The following is a 21,891-nucleotide window of genomic DNA, read 5'->3' as shown; positions in this document are numbered from 1 at the left end:
GTTTCCGATGAAAATAAAAGATCCACTGATTTACAGTCCGTGTGTCCGTGTGTCAACGTCTCCTGTCGTGTGACCCACTTCAAATAATACGTCGACACTTTTTTATAATACTGTGGGGTGTCAAATAAAAGTGTCACTGCTATGAATCACTTCGAAGAAATGAATAAATAAAATAATAAAACCTGAAAAATGACGTCATTTCACCGGCTACTGTAAATGTTTGAAGCTTTTATCCACACAACGTCCTTCACAGGATCATCCATCATGCTTTGCTTTCTCCGCGCTGCCTCCTGAACAACGCCGGCCAGTGACAAGGAATCTATCGCCGCGGTGACAATTCGATGAGCAGGAGGCTGGATTATGATCGATCGAGCGTCGTCTGAGGTAAACAGCTTCTGGCAGGATTTCCAACTCAGTCGCTGTGTTTGTCCAGTTCCCTCCTCAGCTGCTGCGAGAAGAAAAATACTTCTCCTCAGTCCTGCTGGGACCTGCCTCCTTCATTCCCACTCAGTCCTTCTTCGGTCTTGCAAAATCACGGTTGCCGTCAATCCCTTCATCATTTTTCAGAAAACAAGTTCACACAAGCGAGGAAATATTAACTTATCATCTCGGCGGTGGATAAATGTAAGAAGCTTTCAACTGAAGCTGTAGTGGAATAATATGATGATCACTGTAGCGCTGCTTAACAAGGAAACGAAAAGTTTGACGCCTGATAAAAGATCTCTCTTTTAACGTACTACGTTTTTTCTCTTGTCCCAGATTTTACTTCCCTCGCCATCTTCTCTGAGGAAGTGAAATGAGGATGGGACAAATTAGGGCAGCAATTGGATTTCAGTGGATTTAAGTGTAGTAGTAATAGATCAGCTTTTTTCCCTCAGCTTCACTTGACTCAAGCTGGAACAGGGACTGTAGTTTATCGGATGGATTTGGACATCGGACCTTTGTCGTACATGAAAACAAACGCGGGGGGACGATGGCTCAGATCGAGTAGATGTTCAAGAAAACCAAAGACGACACATGCGAATACAGGTTGAACAGATTCCTCAGCACCAGATCAGAGAAACGCAACTTCATTTTCAGGAAAGAGACAAAAACTCAAATATGTCTTCTTCTGTTTCTCTGCAGCAAACTTGTGTTGAATCAAAGCAAAATGAATTCTTCAACACTGAGCTCCGAGAACAGACACCTACACACGACCTGCATAAAAAACCTTCATCTCCAACTCCTGCACGCACGCACACGCACACACACACACACACACACACACACACACACACACACACCGTCACTGCCCTGCAGAGTATCCAGCTGTAAAGATGCATGACTAAAGCAGCAATGAAAACAAAAGGATCAGCTCTCATCATCGCATCCCTTTTTTTCCCCATCTCTCGTTTCACAGCTCCCCCTCTTCTCCTCCATTCCCGACAGACTTACCTCCACCCAAGACTTATTCCAAATGAAAGGTTGAGAAGTCAGTTCCTCTCCTGCAGTCTTTTTTTTTTTTTTTTTTTCCTCCTCACACTCTTCTCCCAAAGACAAGTGTTTCTCCTTCCCTCTGCCTGTCTTCTCCTCCACGCTCTCCTGGCTTCACTCCTCTTGTCTTCTCCTCTCCTCACCACCACCACCAGCTTTTGTCTCCCTCTTCTCTCACACTCACTCCGTCTGCAGATTTCAGGCGCTCACCAGCTCCTCCTCTTCCCTCAGCTTGCGGCAGCTAGACTACATCTCCTACATGTCTCTGCTTGAGCTCTCTCTCTCTCTACACACACTCCCTCTCCCTGCCTGCTCTCTCTCTCTCTCTCTCTCTCTACCCAGTTTACATTTCCCCTCCTCCTTCTCTCCATCTCATCACTATGGAGACACTGGGCTTGTACAGGCTCACAATATGTGTGTTTGTACGTTGCCTGAGTTGAGAGAGTTCAATAGCAGCAGAATCATCATTACGATAAAACACTGATGTGTATTTCCACAAAAAAATGTAACAAACAAACAAATGAATGTATTGTAAAGTCTGTGTGACGGATACGATGCTGCTGTTAGCACCAAGACTGAAAACAGAGGAAAAGAAACTGGCGTGGGTCGATCCAAAATAGCTGGTTTCCTGGCAACCTCGTGATTGGACAAGACTACTAATTGGTCGAGCGCACAAACCCCCAAAAAAACCACAACTTGTTTTGTTTTGTGACAAGAAAGTTTCAATGCTCCTTTGGTTTTTTACATCACGTTAGCTGTGAGGTTGAGTTGAAGCATGAAGCGTCTTGTTGCTTGTCGGCGCCTCTTTGAAGAACGGTTTGTCACTGAAGCGCAATGAATCCTGGGATAGGTCGGGTTGGGATCCACACGTTAGAGTCTTTATTGGCTGCATGTGAAGGAGCCTTAGTAAAGGCACAGTCTTCAAATGCAGCCTCCGAATGAAGACACAGCTGCAGTTGCTTATCTTTTTAAAAAAATGATCTATGAGAATGTTTTATTCCTGTTTGATCAACATTAATGGGACGATTTTTACTAAACAAGTGAAAAGAGAAAGACGGGAAACGATCAGCAGCGTCCCGAGCTGGGATGAACCGAGGACATTGCGGTTGTTGGTCATTGCCCTAACCTCCACGTCACCATGGCAACCCTCAACCCAGGAGATATTGATGCTGATCCAAGTCTTGGACGTGCTCCAACTGTAATTCAACTCACAGTTTCTCAGTAGAAAACAAATGGGACTCTTACTTTGTGAAACATGCACCGATGCCCAAACTGCAGCCTCCACTTTCCAACTCCATGTCATTAGTCTTTATTGTGTTCACATATTTTTGTTCAGCTCCAGACACAGACAAGTTTAGACATCTGGCAGAAAACGGCTCAGAGCAAACCAACTCCCATTTATCTGAGTGAGTCAATGTTCCTTTAGGCCTCATGTCCTTCAGACGGTTTGTGCAACATACGAATACGTGCAGAACATTTAACCACAGCAACCTGATTTAAAATGTTTGAGGTCAGACACACTTTGAGAATAAGCTCTTACCTGAACTATCAGCTGACTGTAAGACAACGCTACAACAACACCAGCGTTTGTGTGTGTTTCTGTTTGGTGCTTTATATTAAGCGTGTGCTTATTATGAGAGTATATATTTACACGCCCGAGTGCAAGTGTCAGATGAATGAAATCCAACCCACAGAGTTTGACGTCATTCAGATTATTTCTGTCTTGACAAGCGTCTACGTTTGTGATCCTCAGGACACACCACAGCCTCCTCTGATAAACAACGACCACAGATTTGAATGTGAACTTTAAAACTCGAGGGGACGTGTGAGGAAAACTGTGCTGATGTAAAATTACAAGTCTGAGAAAAACATTTTTAAGGAGATGCACCGATATATAAAAATCACATATTTAACTATTTCAAAGTATACAAACACAAACTTCAGGGATTAAAGTTAAACAAAAAGCATGACCACTGAATTCTTAATCAGTTGAGATTTAAAGGAAATCAAATTAGTCTATTTCTTATTTCACCAACTTTAACATGAGGGCTGAATCAAAGAAATCTCTGATTGGTAATTGATCTAACTGAGTGTCTATCAGTTCACACCGGCCATTAGAAAGATTAGAACCGGATGTCACCTCCCTGCTCGACATGCAAATAAACACCAGGTCTCTTCCTTCGTGTCTTTAATGTAATTTACGCACCAGTAATAAATCAATCTGTTGTTTAAACGATCTTAATGCATCTTTGTGTGTCTCACATTCATGTTAACACCAAGTATGAGCTGGGTCACAGAACGTGAGCGAACACCTCTGGAGAAATGAATCCTCCATCGTTAGGGAGTGAAGCTGTTGACTGTGAAGCAGCGGCTCCGACTCTAAAACAGAACAAGTGAGCCACAGGTTCATGATGTGCTTTGTGGGGGGGGGGGGTCACACACATTCTCTCCTGACACCTCCCACACCATCTCCTGCACAGCGAGCGCTACAACAGGAAGTGCAAACGCCAAATAAGGCTGCAGGAGAGCGATATATCGGCCAGCGGAGACCGTGAAGTACACTGCAGTCCTGAGGCAAATCCACCCACACTAAAATTAACACCAGCTACTACTCACTCGCCTTTTCACACATACTGCATGTGAATGTACTTAATCCTCATGTTGGGACACGTATGAAAGACCAAGACATGAAACGAGGGTGTGACAGCACGAGCACATCTGATAAAATACACACGCAGACGTCTTTTTGGTGTGAAAACTTGTGAATGCGTGAAATATGTGAACTAAATAACAGAAGTGTGGATGCAGGTGTGCGTGCGTGCGTGTGTGTGTGTAGGTTCTATTGTACAATGTATAGGATTTAATCCTGCAGTGTCTAACGAAGGCAGGGACCATCTGGTGTTGGGATGTGAGACAATCTGTCCATTTGGAGAGGTGACAAGGAAGGTGATAAGTACAGGAGCAACACACACACACACACACACACACACACACACACACACACACACACACACACACACACAGAGACACAGAGAGAGAGAGAGAGAGAGTGAGTATTTGGAATAATGTCAGGAAAACACAATCCAGCAAACACACACATTCCAATTCATTTATACCAAGTGCACATATCTCTTGTCTCTATGGTAACAAGTAGCCGCCATGGCAACAGAGTACACGTGGTAGAAGAAAGGCTGAACTCTCATGACTGTCCTCAATTTATTTTGGACCCCTCGTACATATTTTTGCAGACAGACACACAAAGTTAGTCGTTTTGAGGTTTTCGGAACAGATTCCCATTTCTCTGTCTCTGTGTGTGTGTCTGTGTGTGTGTACTTCCTGAAATGGCTGTATTGACTAGAAGAATGCAGGGACAAGTTGAGCCCTGTAGGTGAATCACACACACACACAATGTAAACACACACACCAGCAGGTCGTCACACGTCAGAGACCAGAATGACGTCTTCATTCCAGTTCAACATCTGTAAATATTCTTTCCAGACAACTGACTGTTCGATAAATATCTCAGACAGGTTGAGGTCAGTGACGGAGCGTCAGGAACCTTCGTGAAAGGTTAAGAGATTATTTACAGGATTGTAAATAAATTTAAATATTGTTCAGGAAAACACACTTTGGTATAAATATTCTAAATTCCGCAAACTCTGTCGTTCGCCTATTTGCTTTTCCACCACGGGTACAGACGCTACCTTTTGTTGCAGGTAAAACAGATGTGATTTCTCAGGGACCGAAAAGCGTCGACTGCAACACTCAAACACAAGAAGAAGAAATCGGACAGAGCAGCAACAGGTCTGCTGCCATTGGAGGTATTTTGCATTTGAAGCAGATCTTCAGGGACAAGTTACAGACGACCAAATATCTTATATGCAAACTGAGCCTCGGAACATTTCAAATAAAAGGAAGAAAGACCTCAAACTTCTCTAATTCGTCTCAGGGACGAGACTCAGGACCAAGGCTGCTTCGTGTGATAAAGTGATTAAGTATCTGTCGACTATCAACTACAACTGAGAGTGAATAAGCACAAAAAAGATTATATCATGATATAAATTGCTTTGGAAGGAGTTCAGTCATTTTCTTTGTTGTAAACTCAGAGAGTAAAGAACCAGATCCCCTGACCTCCGGCACTTTGAAGGACACACAGGTGAACCAGGGACAAACAGCCTCCTCTGGTATCAGGCTCCACTCAGACCCAGACGGCAACTAAAGGAAAACGTTCCTCGAGGGCCAGAAACTATCTGCGCTCCGCCGTCGTGAACGTGACTTTTCCTAAATGAAATCTGCTTCCAATCGCTTCTCTCTGGGTTTTCTGAGGACTCCGAGGTGGTCTGACTGAACCAACAGCACCCCCATGTGGAAACGACAGGACACGACTGCAAGTGATCGCTGCACTGCAGGGAAATTAATATTATGTAAATCAAGTGTCCGTTCATTATGACGCCTCATAGAAAAACAGTCATTATGATTTTTGGCATGAGAAGTGTTCATCTGCAGTTTCACCATCTTTGTGGCTGACTTCAAAATCCTTCATGTGTTTATTCATTTCTGTTATTGTGGCGTGCATCAGCTCAGCCTATAACTGGCTGAGAAGAAAGAAAGAAAGAAAGACGAGAGAGGGATGGGGAGACAGAAAGAGGGAGAGAGAAAGAGAAGGATGGGTGGATGGAGATAGAAATATAAATAGATATATATGAATATATGAATATGATAAACAAAATTACCATCAACTGTTAAAACTGTAAAAAATAATATATTGAAACAATATTTTAAAACTCCACCTTTATTTACCAAATCAAGTTTTGTTTTTTTTGGTCAATAACTGAATTGAGCATCTTCCATCTCGTACATTAACGTTACATGAAGGTAACTGGAAGGAAAAACTCAGTTATGAAGCTCTAACCTTCACATGTATATTTGTATTGAGATTACGCAGAGATAAACTACTGATCTATTGAATTCAGCTCTATTCTGCTGTATCGCTGTGAGTGCACAGGTGAAGGTTCGTTGCCTCAGTACATTCACTGGACTGTGATTGGTTAAATCTTGACACATGTGCACACGTGACTGTTGCTAATAATGAATTCATATAAATTATTAATATTCATTGAATAATTTAAAACTAAGTCTGATTTAGATTTAATGAGTTTTCATTTCAGGTCTTGAGGCTTTAGATTCTCAATTTACTATACAAGGCTTTTTTTTTTTTTTACACTGACCTGTCACAACTGTCACATGAATAATTGAATATGCATAGAACAATTATAAACTGTATATTACACACACACACACACACACACACACACACACACACACACACACGCTCTCTGTCTGCGGTGTATTGTGTGTGTGTGTGTGTGTGTGAGTGTCGACAGCAAGGATTAAAAGGTGTTTTGAGAATGTTACTCCCACAGCAACAGGACAGCGCATATGTGCCCCATCAAAAGGACACACACTTGTATTCATCTATTTTAAAGTGCTCCAACAATCCCTGCCACTCCTCCCGTCTCCTCAGACACCACAGCATCTGTTGCCCGTAGCGATTATCTGGTCATTACATGAAAGCAGTGGACAAAGTCTATTTTTAAGGATTTTTATCTCCCTCCGTCTCCCGCTCTGTGTCCTTTTCCATGTCGCTTTAATTTGTTCCTCCACAAAAATATCTCACTACACCATCTCCACACACACACACACACACACACACACACACACACACACACACACACACACACACACAGACCTCTCTCAGGTGCATTAGTGACCTCTCCATCACCCCAGAGACTACTTCAGAGACAGTGTACTGCTGCAGTGCTGCACAGTCATTACAAAACAGCCTGTACGCCTCACACACACACACACTTTTAGTTTGTGTGCAGACATCTGAACCTGACATGCATGTGACGAGGGGTTGGTTCACTGAAGATCACCTGCTGAACAATGTCTCCTCCGTATATGTATGGGCCGTGCTTTGTGCCTGAGGTCACTTTCATGTTTAAACAGGAAATGGTTTTCCCCTGTTGCTGCAGATCGTCTGAAGTGAATCTTAACTGAGGCTAAAGAGCCTCACTATGAAAAAACAGCCCGCCACCAAAAGTAGACATAAGTATGTGGACACACTTGCTGTACATGTTGTGCACTAGTGCAGCCTCTTGTGGTGTCAAGCGGTTCTACACCTGTTTCTCTACTGATAGAGGATGAAGTCATTAATTAGGATAAGTATGTTTTTTATTTTATCCACATGCAGGTTCATATTAAGAACTTAAGGGATTCCTGACATACAGAACTTAAAAAAAAAAAAAAGAAAAATTCTTTCTTTCATTCTTTCTACCTCTCTCTCTATCATTCATGTATCAATCTCCCTCCCTCCTATCTATCCATCCATCATTCATCTATCCATCTATCCATCCATCATTCATCTATCCATCTGTGTATTAGATCATTTAGAACTATAATGCCACAAAAAAGCAAATTAGATCTATAGCCTGGTTTGTGTTAGAGAAGAACATTTAAAAACATATATAAACACATAAGCATCTATTCACACGTGTTCCATCTCGCATATGCATCCAGAAACACACACACACACACACACACACACACGCACAGCCTGTGGGTGGTATCCCCAGCGCTGTGAAACATCTTGCATCCCACATGCTTATATAACTCCCTCTCCACCTCCTCCAGCTGATCACTCATCACTTTATCACTTTATCCTCCACTGGGAAGGAAAAACACCCCTCCTCTCATCTCTCTCTATCCTCTCTCTCTCTTTCTCTCATCGAAATCAGCTCATTGGGCGCCCCCTGCATCCGAGCACGATCTCGTTTCACTGTCTGAGCATCAAAGGGGCACATCTCTGCCACGCGGCCGATCACGCTGCGGTTAATCCCGTCTGTCGTGAAGATTTAACGTCGGTGAAGAATTCAATCATAAACCTGCAGCACTTGTTACAACACGGAGCTCAAAAGTCAAACCTTGTTATCATCCACCATTACAGACGGAGAGATTCAATGAAGGGAAGCAGCTGTAAACACGGTAAACTGCAAAATTCAACCTGCAGACAAAGTGCAGCGAGATGAGGAGCTGAACGATGTAAGGTTATGATATAACAGCAAATACGCTCCTCCTCCCTGTTTGTTTTCTCAGCACACATTACTGTAATGAGAAGAAATGTCTCGTGGGCATTCTGCACAATTATAGCCTCAGCATCCTCCCACGGAGAAAACCTTCACACCGACTTCAGCCTCACTTTGGATAAAAAGCCAGATGTGTGTACAGATGTGCAGGAGGACCACAGAGCCCCCGCCCACACCACCGCCCCTCATCACAAAGGAAAACTCTCCAAAATAACCTAATCAAGACTTTCTCTCTCTCATTGTTTGAAAAGAAAACGTTGGGGACATCACATATTAACTTTGTTTTATTCTATATTTTGCTTATTGTCAACTGATTCTCTATAAAACACCAAAACCAACCTTAATATTAAGTCTCCCACTTTTTTCTGTTTTATTTTTCGGTGTTTTTAGGGAAATGTTCTGTACTGAGTACTGCACTTGTTTGGGTCTATTTCCAGCCACGGTCTAATACACACATTGTGCTCTGGTGAGCGTTTCTGGCAGCAGGACAGTGTACGTGGGATAAACTCAAAAATAAACCACAGAGCATTTACTCACTGTTATGGAGGAACATGTCACTCAGTGCAAACTGTGTTTTTGCACAAATATCCACAGATAAAACGCTGTTTAAAGTTACTTCTAAACTATAGAATATCACCCGTCCTGTCCAGTAAGACGGACACTGTTCCACAGTTGAAAGAGGAATAAGTTTGAGACTCACATTGATGAGCTCGATCTCCCAGATCTTCTTGACGAGCTCCATGGACGTGTATCCATTGATGAGAAAAGACTTGGTGTAGTCGCCAAGCTCCAACGACTCCAGCCACTCCGCCACTGACGTCGGGTTGTTGCCATCGTAACCGACAGGCCGCACCTTGGGTTCAGAGGAGAAGGAGAGGAAGGTGAGGGGACTATATTTTATTTCTTGAACACATCCTGGACTGCTGCACATACTCCGACCCATTCAAGGCTGGTTTGAATCTAAGGGGACTGTGGTGGAGGTCATTCTGTGCGTTCTCATAAATGCAGAGATACTGGAGTTGTTTTGCTATTTTTCTTTCCATATGGTGCAGGCGCTCTGACCTGGAGCTCTGAAGCACAGACCAGCTGCTATCTAACGCTGTACAAATACCACAATACAGCCTAAATAACTGTTATATAACGTGACAGCTGTTTAAATTCTATTCACATTGTTCTGGATTGCTGTGCTGCACTTTCTTTTTATTTTCTTTCTTGATTCTGCTGCCACAGCCTCGTTTCTACATTAAACATTTATCAGATCTTCCCCAGTTCAGCGGGGCGCAGGAGCGAAGAGGCTGCAGACTTACAGAGAGCGAGCTCTAACCGAGTGGATTTTGCAAAAAGAAAACTTTATGAATACATCCTGGCTGAATATTTTCACAGTGCAAACAGAAACCTCACGTCTGGAAAAGCCAGAATAGCACAGCAGCAGCAGCAGCAGCAGGGGGTGATCCCTTAAAAATACTGTCTGTGTTACGCAAATCCAGTTCATCACTCATTCACTTTTATTCTGACATTGGAAACAGCTTCAGAGGGTTTATGGTGCTTCAAACAAGGATCTCTACATCCTTCACCTAAAGTTGAGCATCACATATGTCTGTGTGTGTGTGTGTGTGTGTGTGTGTGTGTGTGTGTGTGTGTGTATGTGTGTGTGTGTGTGTGGGCAGACAAAAAGTTAAAGGTTGAATTTTAAAGGTGTTTCTAAAAAGTTCAGTGAGGATGAGAGGAGGAAAGTGCTGAGTGGAGATCAAAGTTTTCTGGGTGTCTGTGTGAAACCTGCTTATCTCAGAGTCTCGCTTCACTTTTCAGACCCTTTCTCCACAGTCAAACACCTTTGAAGTCACTTTCAGTCAGACACACACACACACACACACACACACTAACACACACACACACACACACACACTGATGAAGCATGAAGCATTTTTCTTCACTTGAGTTGACGTGTGTCTACATGTATATGTATGGATCTGAATTTTATTATACAGTCCCTTGATAACCCCTAGTAGTTTCTTGTGTACATAATAAGAAATAACTAAAATAATGCTAATGATACAAATATAATTTTTAAAGAAACATTAAACATCAAAAAGTGAAAAAGATTTAAAGATTTAAAACCAGCCAAAAGTATCTTAAGGTCAATGTTTCACTGGGAGCAAGTGAAAAGAAGAAAACAGAGTGATCTGTTCAAATCTTTTGGTTTTAATGAATTCTCTGGCTGCAGCGCTAGAGGCTCTGACGTAGAGTAGTGCATTGTTCAAGTACTCAGAGTCAGACGCAGTTAAACTACACAGAAATATGGTTAGTAAAGAAAATCTTTGTACAGTTAGTTGAAGCTAGAAATTGAAGCTGTGCTCTTTTTCGAAATGGATCATCTTGGATAGTTAATTTTTGTAACTTGAAAAACATGGACACAACAATAAACCCAGACTGGAAAACTCTGTGGCGCTTCATGTTCTGCGTGAGCTGTCTGAGTTGTTCTTGTTGGGGCTGCGTGAGTTTCTGCTGTACTGACCCGGGGCAGCAGCCGGATGGCCTGCAGGAGACGTTGTCTGTGGGCTGAGTTGAGGATCCCAATCTCCAGCAGGTCCTGGTCCTCCACCACATTGCTGCCCTGCAAAGCAAAAACAACAACCGTGGTTAACACTTAAAATAAAAAAACTCAGTATCGGCTGACGTTTGGGTTTTTCTTCCTGATAAAGGTTTGTGTTATCAGCAGCTTCTTTATTCAAAATAACTTTAATACTGACTTGGCAGCTCATCATTTTTTGAATTAATACTTAACTGTGAGTTTTCCAACTGTCCCTCATTGGTTTTATAAAATAAAGAAATGAATACAAACACTCTGCTGAAGGAAAAGTGGAAAAACACATTGAAACACCTCAATGCGGAGTCAATTTCTTTAACAAGTTATGTGTGATGTAACAGATGTCACTAGTAAATATGGTAAAACAGGCAAAGCCACTGGTGTGGTCTCATATTAATTAAGCACACCTTCACTGTAGCATTCAAATAGTGGAATGCTTCATTTGTATGATCCTAATAAAACCCCTCCAGGCTTTTGGTGGATTTTATTTGGAAATGAGAGTGAGGAAATGTAATAGTCAAAGTTCAAAATATTCCACGCCACTATCTTGTTCACAAATCCTCGACACACCAGAAAAGTCTTTATGTTGTCGAAACACCAAAATCCAGAGCTAAAGAAGATTTAGGGATGAGATAACATCGTGCAGATTTATTGATGTGGATGCACGTACTGATGATAACTGATGAAACCTGCTGCTACAGGGAATACGGGCGCCAGTGAAAATTTAAATTTTTAATTTCATCTAACAATGAGGAAATAAAAACAGCTGCAATATCACAGAGAACATGACTGAAAAAAGAAAAGCAGCATAGACACTGAAGCCTGTAAGGGCATCGTGCAGGATTCACCTTTAATTAATCCGATGGGAAACTTTAAGAGACCTATCAGTCATCCTCCCTCCAGAGGGACAGAGAGGAGTCTTCATTCAGACAGATCATTAAAGCAAAGGAAGGAATGCAGGTAGAGCTGCAGGACAGAGAAAGGCTAACTCAGCCAGAAAAAACATTCAAAATATAAATTGTGGCAGAAGAGAAAGGTAAACCTGAGGTTATCGCCCAAATGACGGTGGTAAATAAATTCTGTCAGAGGAAAGAGGACAGCGTGACCAGCCTGGAGGCTCGCACAAAAGGATTAAACCTGTCAGCCCCTTTACGTCTCCTCCCTGTCAAACTAATAACAGTGATAAAAATCCAATAGACGAGGAAAAAGAAAGCAGGTAGATACCAGTTATCTCCTGATTCCTCCTTTCCCTCCCCCTCCCATTATTTCAATTCTGTCCAGAGGTCGACGTTCCGGATCGCTGTGGCCTCAGAAAAAGAGATTTTGCTCCAAGGCTGTGACACGTTCATCCAGATAGGAGACACGGTAGCTGTTGTTCATCGTTCACACCAGAAAACCCAAACAACATTCAGGTCGACTGCATGGATTTACTTTTGAGATCTTTGTCAACAGCCGCTACAAACTGAATACTATAGTTCTCTTGTATTTTCTAATTCATCTATGAGATTAAGTTTCTCTGACCTACATTTAATGGTTTCTTTCTTGCCCCATTGTTCTTCAAGTTTGAGGAAATCAACTAACAAACCAACCAACAAAATAACGAACTAACCAATCAACTAATAAGCAAACCAAGCGAGCAACGAACCAACCAACTAACACACAAAGAAACAAACCAACAAACAAACTAACAACATAAAAAACAAACACACAAATGAAACAAACTGATAAAAAACAGATAGCGGTAAAAAAGAACCTCCTTTGCAGAAATGTTGGTTATTTTTACTCTCTCATTGTCAAGTCTTGATCCATGTGGTATTTATCCAAAGATCCGTGGTGTGCACTTGGAAATGGCAGATACGGGGCAAACATTCTGTGAAAAATAGGTTTAGAGAGAGAACAAACATTAAGGAACTCCATCCTGTTCTATGAGGAGCCCAACAGGGTGACGAGTCCTCCCGACAATCTACTCTACTACTGAATCTGTGAGTCATTACTCTGCCGTGAAGTCGTAGCACGGGAACTCCCGACGTCGGCTCTGCCCTGCGCTCTATTAATCAGTCTGGGAGCTGCTCTATGAACCACGCTCTGCTCACGGAGGCCCCGGCGTAAAGGGCGGGGAGAAAAACTGGGTACGAATAATTTAAGGAATAGGAAGTGTCCAATCAGCTGCAGGGATGGACGAGCGGAGCCCCGGAGACGTGTTTTACTAACAATCCTCCTTCAGCATCTCTCAGGTTTAAAGAGCTTTTAAACTTTGCTAAACAACAAGGTAATGTGGAGACGACCTGCTGGAGGGGTTATATGGATTTATAAACTGAGAACATGGATTAATAAACTGAGAACATGGATTAATAAACTGAGAACATGGATTAATAAACCATTTGTTAAAAATCCATACACGTGGATTAATAAACAGATGTGAAATCTTCATTTGGAAAAGCAGAGTAAAGATATTTAAGGAAAAGAAAATCCTATAAATCTTTTAACCTGAACAGCTTCCGATGAATTCTTCCCAGATGGTTTGTTACTCAGAACCATGTTTGGAAAAAGTCAGATGCTTTCAAAATAATCCTTGATACAGGTGATCGGATGAACCATCGTCTGTCAAAGCCGATCAGGAGAAGAGCGTCTTGATAAGAAAAGTCTTCACTGCTCTTCTCTCTGATTTAACTGATGATACAGTAGAAGCTGCTTCTCATGCTACATCCACACTATGTTTCTGTTTGAAAGCTCATCGACTCTGCTAAGACACATGTGGCGTGCACAATCCTCCGTGGATTTAGAGCCGCTGAGATGACGAACTTTGGAAACGCAGCCAGAAGACAAGCAGAAACCGACATGTTTGGAAATTGTGTATTTTTACAGTGATTTAACTTCTTACATGCGTAGGTGACAAGCTGTTTTTTCGAGCGATCTGATTTCCATTTTCAGGGGCGTTACTATGGACTGAGATTCAAACTGACACAGAGTCGAAATGCATTCAGAGAATCAACAGTTTATGTTTTAGAACTATGTCCACATGAACTTGAAAGATTAGGTGCAGAGTTTAAGGAGGCTGCTGGGCCTCAGTGGAGGTGCACACGCTGCTGAGGGGCATTATACTTTTTCTTGAAGTACACAGTTTGTTTTAAGATGCTTATGCAAGATACACTGCTGAACACTTGGTATGCATCACCTGTATGAACACTAACAATCCTTTTTCCTTGCGGCGGAAGGTGTTTAGCATCCTCCTTATTGTTGATACAACTGCCGCGGCCTGTGGTTTTGCTTGTGATACTTTGACTGCACTGCTTAATGACGGCGCCGCAGTGGGTCACAAACATTCAGAAATTAGAATTCATGTACAACTGCAGGGGGCTGAGACGAAACTAGAGATATGGCAAAAATTGTTATTCAGTGGCGGCGGTCGAGGCCTTTATCAGAACCAACAGGCTCAGACGGAAACTACAAATTATGCTCTGCCTATTGTATCTGCTCTGTTCCCTTCCTGCTCGTGTTCATCCCTTTGCGTTCCAGACTTCCATTGGTCTGCTCTCAAAGAGACTGCCCTCTTCTCATCATATTGTTGCCTCTTTATTATTTACTTTGCAGAACATCTCTCAATAGATTTTGGTTTCTTAAAGGTTTTAGATGCATCGTTCTTGTCTTTTTGCTTATTTTGTAATAAATTCCTTTTTGAAGAGGATTAGAGGGGAATACTGAGATTAATTTCTTTTTTTTGTATTTTTCATTGCATCCCTTGGAGAACGGTTACGTAAGAGCAATTTCACTTCCCCTTGCAGCCGTTCTTATCGATTCCCTCTGCATGATATCAAACGTTAACTCTTCACTTGTACCATCTGATACAGCACCTCCATTCATTTCAGATTTCTACATACAATCCTAAAAAGAGCTTTTTGCATTAAATTCTCTCACGCTATTTGTTTGTTTGCCTGTTTCCTCTAATGAGAGTTTCTTTCAAATGAGCTGGGTCAACAAATCACACATAATCTTGTCATGTCCATTATCAGCCTCCTTCCATCCTTCTCCTCTCACTCCGACAGTCTGGTCACGTAACTGATTATTTATTCCTGTGTGCCATGTTTAGTGTGAATGTTTGATTGTAATAACGAGTGTTAGCTGGGAAGATATAACTGAGCGAGGAGAATGTGCTGCAGACTAGTCCGACAAATACTCCACGGTTGAGTTGTTGTGTGAACATGTATGAACTTGTGATCTCAGGATTTCCTTTCTCTGATTTAATCATTTTAAACCTTGTTTCCAGGAGTTTTATTTCATCTGGTTTTTAATGCAAACACACCGAACACACACTTTAAACAATCAAAATGAATTTGCTTTAATTGTTCAGCTCCACAGTTTTCTTTCCTCACTCACAGATTCATGTATGTAGAATGAGTGTGGTTCGTCTCCATCCAGTGTCCTTCATATTAAACGCTGCCTCCATAATAACCACTCCACCCCCTTCCCACTTGTCCATCAATCTAGCGCTACTTGTCCTCTACTGGCTGGTTAAGGTGCCGAGACACACCCACTCCAATGACCCCCATTAGTGCTAAATGGTAATGGTGGATGTTTATGTGCATGTGCGCTTGTCTGCGCAGATTCCTGCACACTGCATGGCGCCTTTTTGCTGACCTCGAATCTGATGCGGATCAGAATTGAGGTCAAATTCATTTGCAAGCCAATCAGTCGTACAGATGAACTTGAGCTGTCTCGAAAAGAAAAGAAAAAGAAATAGTGTGAGTTTTGCATTTTAACTCGATTCCTCATATGGAGGTGCTGCTGAAATGAATTTGACCCACTCCTCTCCTTGAAGGATCCACAGTCAATAATAAAAAGAAGTGCAACCAATATCAGTGTAATCCCTGAGGGCTGGGCTTCAACTGCTTTAATTTCAGTTCGCGGTAGCCAAGCCAAGTTTTCCCAAGGTTGGAAAATATTAGCCGTGTTCAGTTTAGTCACGAACAGCAAAATGAGGGTAAATCCCCTCTCACGAAGTGGGACACCAGAAAAACTGAAAACTCAAAGAGACGCAGAGAGAGGCTAACTCAAGAAACAACTTTAAAGTCCATGATGTTTGCAAGGCAGCGTCATCTCGGATCCTTTTCTTGTTAAATGCATCTAAAGGAATTTCGTGAGCTGTTGAGAAACATTTTCAGAGGAGAACCGTGAAGCCAGGAAAACAGAGAATCCTTGAGTCCCTCAGAAATATCGCCAGAAACGTAACGATAAACTAGGTGAAAATGAGAGTAAACAACGTTGGCACGCTGATGTGAAGGCAGGAGCGTGTGTGTGTAAGCGTCTGCCAGAGGAAGAGGGAGGGGGCGTAATGATACCAGTTCTCTTTGGAACATTACGAACTGACAGAGTTCTTTCTGATGATTTTTACATTTTAAACTGAGGCAGCCAACATGTGGGAGAAGTGATCTCAGCTGATAGCAAAAATATTAATTTGACTTAAATCAGAATTCACTTCGAATGGGAGGCAGTTGTGACATCATGAGGTGAGCTGGGTTTGGCAACGTTGTGAATTCCTGATGTTTAACAATCAAACGATAAATATATATAAATATATATATATATATATATATATATATATATATATATATATATACATATGTGTATAAATGACACATCCTGTGAACTGAACATGTCTGATGATATTAAAACTGAATGAAATGACTGTGTTTCATCAACCTGTGGGTTGACGTCTTCCATGAGCAGCTAATCCACAAAACATTATACTGAGAGTACAGTTATACCCTAACAATGTTTGAGAGTCATTTTAAATGCTACCTAAGTTATGTTTGCTGATAATCAATCTAATTATTTGAGTCTATGCCATTATTCTTTTTATCAGAACTAACATTGGCTCAATTTTCATTTTGGAAATATATTTCAAACCCAGTCGACTCTACGTTTAGATTTCAATTCAACTTTTTTATTCCTGTACTTTACTTTCTCTCAGTTCCAAGGAGTGCTTTAGCTCGTTCAGCTCATCCTTTTGGTTTCACGTTCTGCAGTGTTGCTGCTGGTTCTGTCTCACTTCTCTCTTCTTCTCTAAATGTTGTGTTTTGTGTCCTAAAGTGAAAAGGTAATCAATTATGACACCAAACGGGAGGTTCAAGTGGAACACTAATGAATTTGTTGGAAATGTTTATGTGGAGCAAAAGTGTGATTCCCTATTGCAACCTTATCTTGCAGGCAAATAATTTTATTCCCAATGATCTGCATTCTACCACTGAATTGTATTTCACATCCTGGAGAGCAACTCATGCAAAATCTCGACAGAAATTATTAAATATTCACGCTGAAGGCATTTTCATACTCCCTCTAAGGATTTACAGATAATAACAGAACATAATACTCTTAACAAATTGATTTGTTGTATTGGTAAATAGCTGCGTCCTATCTATGTTGCAACTTTATGAAATGTTTTCTCTGTATAAAGATAAAGATAATTAGCCACCGCAGAGATGTGAGATTTTTAGATGAGTGACCTCGCTCATAAATACAAGCCACAACTTTAAATCAGCTTCAGAGCATTTTAAATCTCATTAAATTCTTACAGATGCTTGTGACTAATTACTGAGACGCAAAAAGACAGAACCAGAGAGATTCTTTGATTTCCTCCTGTTGCCAGGGTAACCAAAGAAAAAGATGCAGGTCACAGTGAGTGGAAGAGTGGACACACACACACCTACATCATTTTTCTTTTTCAAATGCCTACATAGGCTGTTAGCTGTCGTCATATCAGAAGAGAACGTTTAGCTGTTTTCTCACTTCTCTTCTGGATGTGATGACGTCAGGTTTGTGCAAAAATAAAGCACGAGGAACATTAATATCTCAGTACGACATTGTTAAATATTGTATTGTATTGAGAAACTACATTTTTCTCTACTAGTTAGTGAAATACTATGATGCCATTGATGCATTGCTCCTAAATCATAAAGATAAACCTCAAACAGATTTTGCTCTCTTGGAGATATGAGGTTTCTTCCCCCAAATAGTAAGAATCTGATAAACTCATCCAGTCAGCGTCTCTTCGCTTGTCACCCAATTTTCTGCATTTGGTGCAGTTTCTCTCTGTTTGGCTTCACTGCATCTCCTTCACTTTCCCACTTCCTCCTCATGCGATATGTTTTCACTCATGCAACCTCTCCTCCTGTGGATGTCTCTTAGAAACACATGCACACACACATCAGAAAGCAAAATGACCGAGAAAGTTTCTCCTCAAACGCCACTGGAGACAAACACGTCATCGGATATGACAGGTTGCATCCTGATCCACAGGCTACAGGTGGTCGTATCTACTATTTCTATGTGTGTGCATGTAAATTAGTAAACGTGTGCAAAACACAATGACAATCACGGTCTGCGACACGATTTTTCGTTGCAGAATGAGCATGCTGGGTTGCAGCTTGATGCTGGAGTTGAGATTCTAGCTGTGGCAGAGATGTGGCGTAGGATTTCTGTGCGTAGGAGGACCTCACATGGCATCAGTGGGGAGAGGCAAAGGAAGAATGAGAGAGAAAAGGAAGAAAGCCAAAAAATGAGAGAGATCAGAGTGAAAGAGAAAAACGAGCCTTGCTAATCACTGCAAAGACAATTATGAGAGATGATGAGTTGCACCGATGGGAGCAGAGAAAGCGTAGATGGGGGTTGGACGAACCAAGAGATTGGGGATTGAATCTAAAGCCGGAGTTAAATCACAACAAGAAGGGAAGAGAAATCGAGGATCAAACCACTTAATTCCCCCAAAAACACAACTGTGCAAACACTCACCATAAACTGGACGTTGTCAAATCCGTTGGCCAGCAGGTGGTTCTCGTACTGGACCAGGCCGATGGAGTCGAGCCACTGACCCACAGACTGCATCGGGCAGCGGGGACCTATGAGGGGGTGGAGGGGCAAACGTTTCAGAAGGGAGTAGCCGTCCACGCGGTAGCAGCGGCAGTCCGGCTGCGAGAGCTGGCACTGCCACATCATATTATGGCGGGCAAAGTGGCTGTCGAAGGAGCCCGCCATGCTTTTGAGGAGTCTTTTGGCAAGGCAGCAGGAGGAGGAGAGTAAAAGGGGGATGCAGGTAGAAGGGGGGGAGGTGAAGAAAGGAGGAAGAGGAAGGTATGGGGTGCTAGGCTAGAGGCATGGTGTGGGTGGAGGGGGTCAGCATGCAAGGGTGCAGGTGGGTTCAGGCTTCCAGTTGCTGCTTTCTCTGAATCCAGCCAGAGGGAGGATGAGTAGGGGGTGGAGGGTGAAGTTGTATCCAGAAAAAGAGCTTCGGTCCTGGGGGTAAAATCCTGCCGGAGATGGGTGTTGGATAAGACTGGAGTTACAGATCCGCAAGCAAAAGCCTGACTGTGCGTGTGTCGCGCACAGCAGCCGCTTTTCTTTTTCAGCTGTTGCGCTCGCTTGGCTGATTCCTTGATCGAGTGTGTGTGTGAGAGCGTGTGTGTGTGTGTGTGTGTGTGTAAGAGAGAGAGAGAAAAAGAGCGAGAGCTGCCTGTGCTGTGGATTTCTCTTTATCAAGTACTCCCACTCTCATCTGTATGCTCCTGCAGCCTCCTCTCTCTCTTTCTCTCTCTCTTCTCTGAGCACTGCTTTCCTCCCTTGTTCCCTCCTCACTCCCTTTCTCGCTCCCTCTCTCGCTCACTTTCCTCTGTCTACCTCCTGTCTCTATCTTCTCTGAGGGTTGCGATCATCACCCTGCGCTCACTGCCGCTCTACATATATCTGGCTCTCTCCAGCTTCACAACAGCTCGAGCTTCTTTGTCTGCGAGAAGCCTCCCTCCCTCCCACACATGCACACACACACCACGCTGAGTGTATGTATGTATGCAGTCTACATGTGTCTACATGTACACGTTTGCCTGTGTGTGTGGCGATGTGTGTGTTGGTGTTTGGGAGGGTTGGAGCTGGTTTGGCACAAACAGGATTTTTCCCAGTGGTAACCATGGTTAGAAGCAGCTTTGCATTCACAGATGAAAAGAGAGAGAGGAGGTGGAGGGGAGGGGATCGGGTGGTGGAGGATGGGGGAGTTAACGCAGGGAGAGGGGGATGAGCGCAGTAAACAGAGATGAGTGGAGGAGCATTGGATGTGCGCAGGTGAGGAGCGTGGCATAAACAGCGACACGATGAACACAAGATGGTCACAGAATATCTCTCTCTCTCTCTCTCTCTCTCACACACACACACACACACACACACACACAGAACGAAGATAAAACCTGATTTTTACAATTAACATCTTATTTTTTCAGTGATATAAAAGAAGCTTTTTGCACAAGTCAACAACAAGACGATGGTTTTAATACCATCACTTCATCCGAGCGTCACACCCACTGACTCTGCCTGAATCTGTTCTCGTGTGTGTAACCAGCAGAGTGTAAACAGGTTGTGCATCTGACTTTACCCTTGAAATAACAGTTACACCCTCATCCTGACTTCAGACCAGGTTTCTGTTGGTCAATCACAGAATCACTTTCTCCTGCTTCAGGGCAGCATCACGGCTATAATGGGGGGATGGGCGAGAGTGCATCAGCTATTGAAACAACATTGACGCTGACTTTCACTTTCTTTTTGAAATTCAAACACTCTTTCAAATGTGGAGGTAAAAGTTCATATTCGAGCTGTGACTACCGGTTCGTTCAAAATCAGTCTTGAAGTGAATCAGACTGTCTGACATGGTTTGCCTCGTGATCCAGCAGAGGGCGCTCACTGTCAGCTTGACCTATTGCATGCCCTCTTGACCTATCTGTAGAGTAAGCCAGTAATCTGAAAACGGAGGACGCAAGCGAGCGAAGCCATCCTGCGTCGACTATCACGACACCTAAGCATCAGCAAAGTAACATTTTGGGTTCAACACTGTCGACTGTAAAGTAACAAACAAAGGTAAAGCTGTGCACCAGGCAACTGCCTCCAACCACCACAACTCTGTGTGGGGGATTTGAAAACATATAAACTTATTGTGTGACATTAAAAATTAATCAGAGCTTGATTTTTGCCAAAGGTATGTGTGCAGGGATGTTCAGGTGGTTTTATTTTCAAACAGAGCAGTACAGATATCCTGACTACACTTTGGACAGTTGTGTTTCTTGGCCCGTCAGATTTTGTTGTTGAGATGTCACAGCATTCTCACATTTCACAAATTACTTAAGTGATGGCATCATAACGATTTCATTCAGATTCACTCACACCCTCACGGACATATTTGTGCGTGTTTTACCTGAGATGTCCTCCTTGATGTCCAATCCGCTCCCTATCCCCGCCCCGATAGAGCTCATAATCTTGTCGATCTGAGCAAATGGGAGGGAGAGAGAGAGACGTTAGAGAGCTGTTCATTTCCCAGTAATAAGGCTAACCCCTATTTCTGGATTCAAGTGTCGCATAACATGATCACTACGCCAGCCAGCACACTGAATGTCAATCATCCCCCCAGTGAATTGAAAAAGCGTGGAGGAGTAGAGGGGGGGAAATGCAGGAAACTTAAAGATAGAGCGCAGCAGAGATGAAGGAGGGGGGAGAGGGGACTGCAGAGAGCTACTCATTAGTGTCTGGCTGAATGTCATCCCTGACCCTGGACCTGCTGCTAACCACTGATCTATGCAATCTGTGCATCAATCCACCTGTAAGGACTGCTGGCTCACCACGGGTCAGAGGAGCCTGGCCCTGCTCCAGCTGCACGTG

General features: G+C 42.8%; 1 protein-coding gene across 7 annotated transcripts in view; it reads right to left on the bottom strand.

Moving 5' to 3' along the window:
- Positions 1-21,891, bottom strand: part of anks1b (ankyrin repeat and sterile alpha motif domain containing 1B) — a 253,213-nt gene that overhangs the window by 24,142 nt on the left and 207,180 nt on the right. For all 7 annotated transcript variants that reach the window (XM_069519469.1, XM_069519470.1, XM_069519474.1 and 4 more), the window contains 4 exons: positions 21,431-21,500; positions 18,991-19,097; positions 11,134-11,232; positions 9,319-9,471 (listed from right to left, as the gene is read on the bottom strand). In XM_069519469.1, coding sequence (XP_069375570.1) covers positions 9,319-9,471; positions 11,134-11,232; positions 18,991-19,097; positions 21,431-21,500 — 429 coding nt within the window. The remainder of the gene's footprint in view (positions 1-9,318; positions 9,472-11,133; positions 11,233-18,990; positions 19,098-21,430; positions 21,501-21,891) is intronic.

Source organism: Paralichthys olivaceus, chromosome 23 (assembly GCF_024713975.1).
Source record: "Paralichthys olivaceus isolate ysfri-2021 chromosome 23, ASM2471397v2, whole genome shotgun sequence".
Taxonomy (NCBI): domain Eukaryota; kingdom Metazoa; phylum Chordata; class Actinopteri; order Pleuronectiformes; family Paralichthyidae; genus Paralichthys; species Paralichthys olivaceus.
The sequence above is the reverse complement of the archived record's forward strand: the minus strand, read 5'-3'. Positions and strand labels throughout refer to the sequence as shown.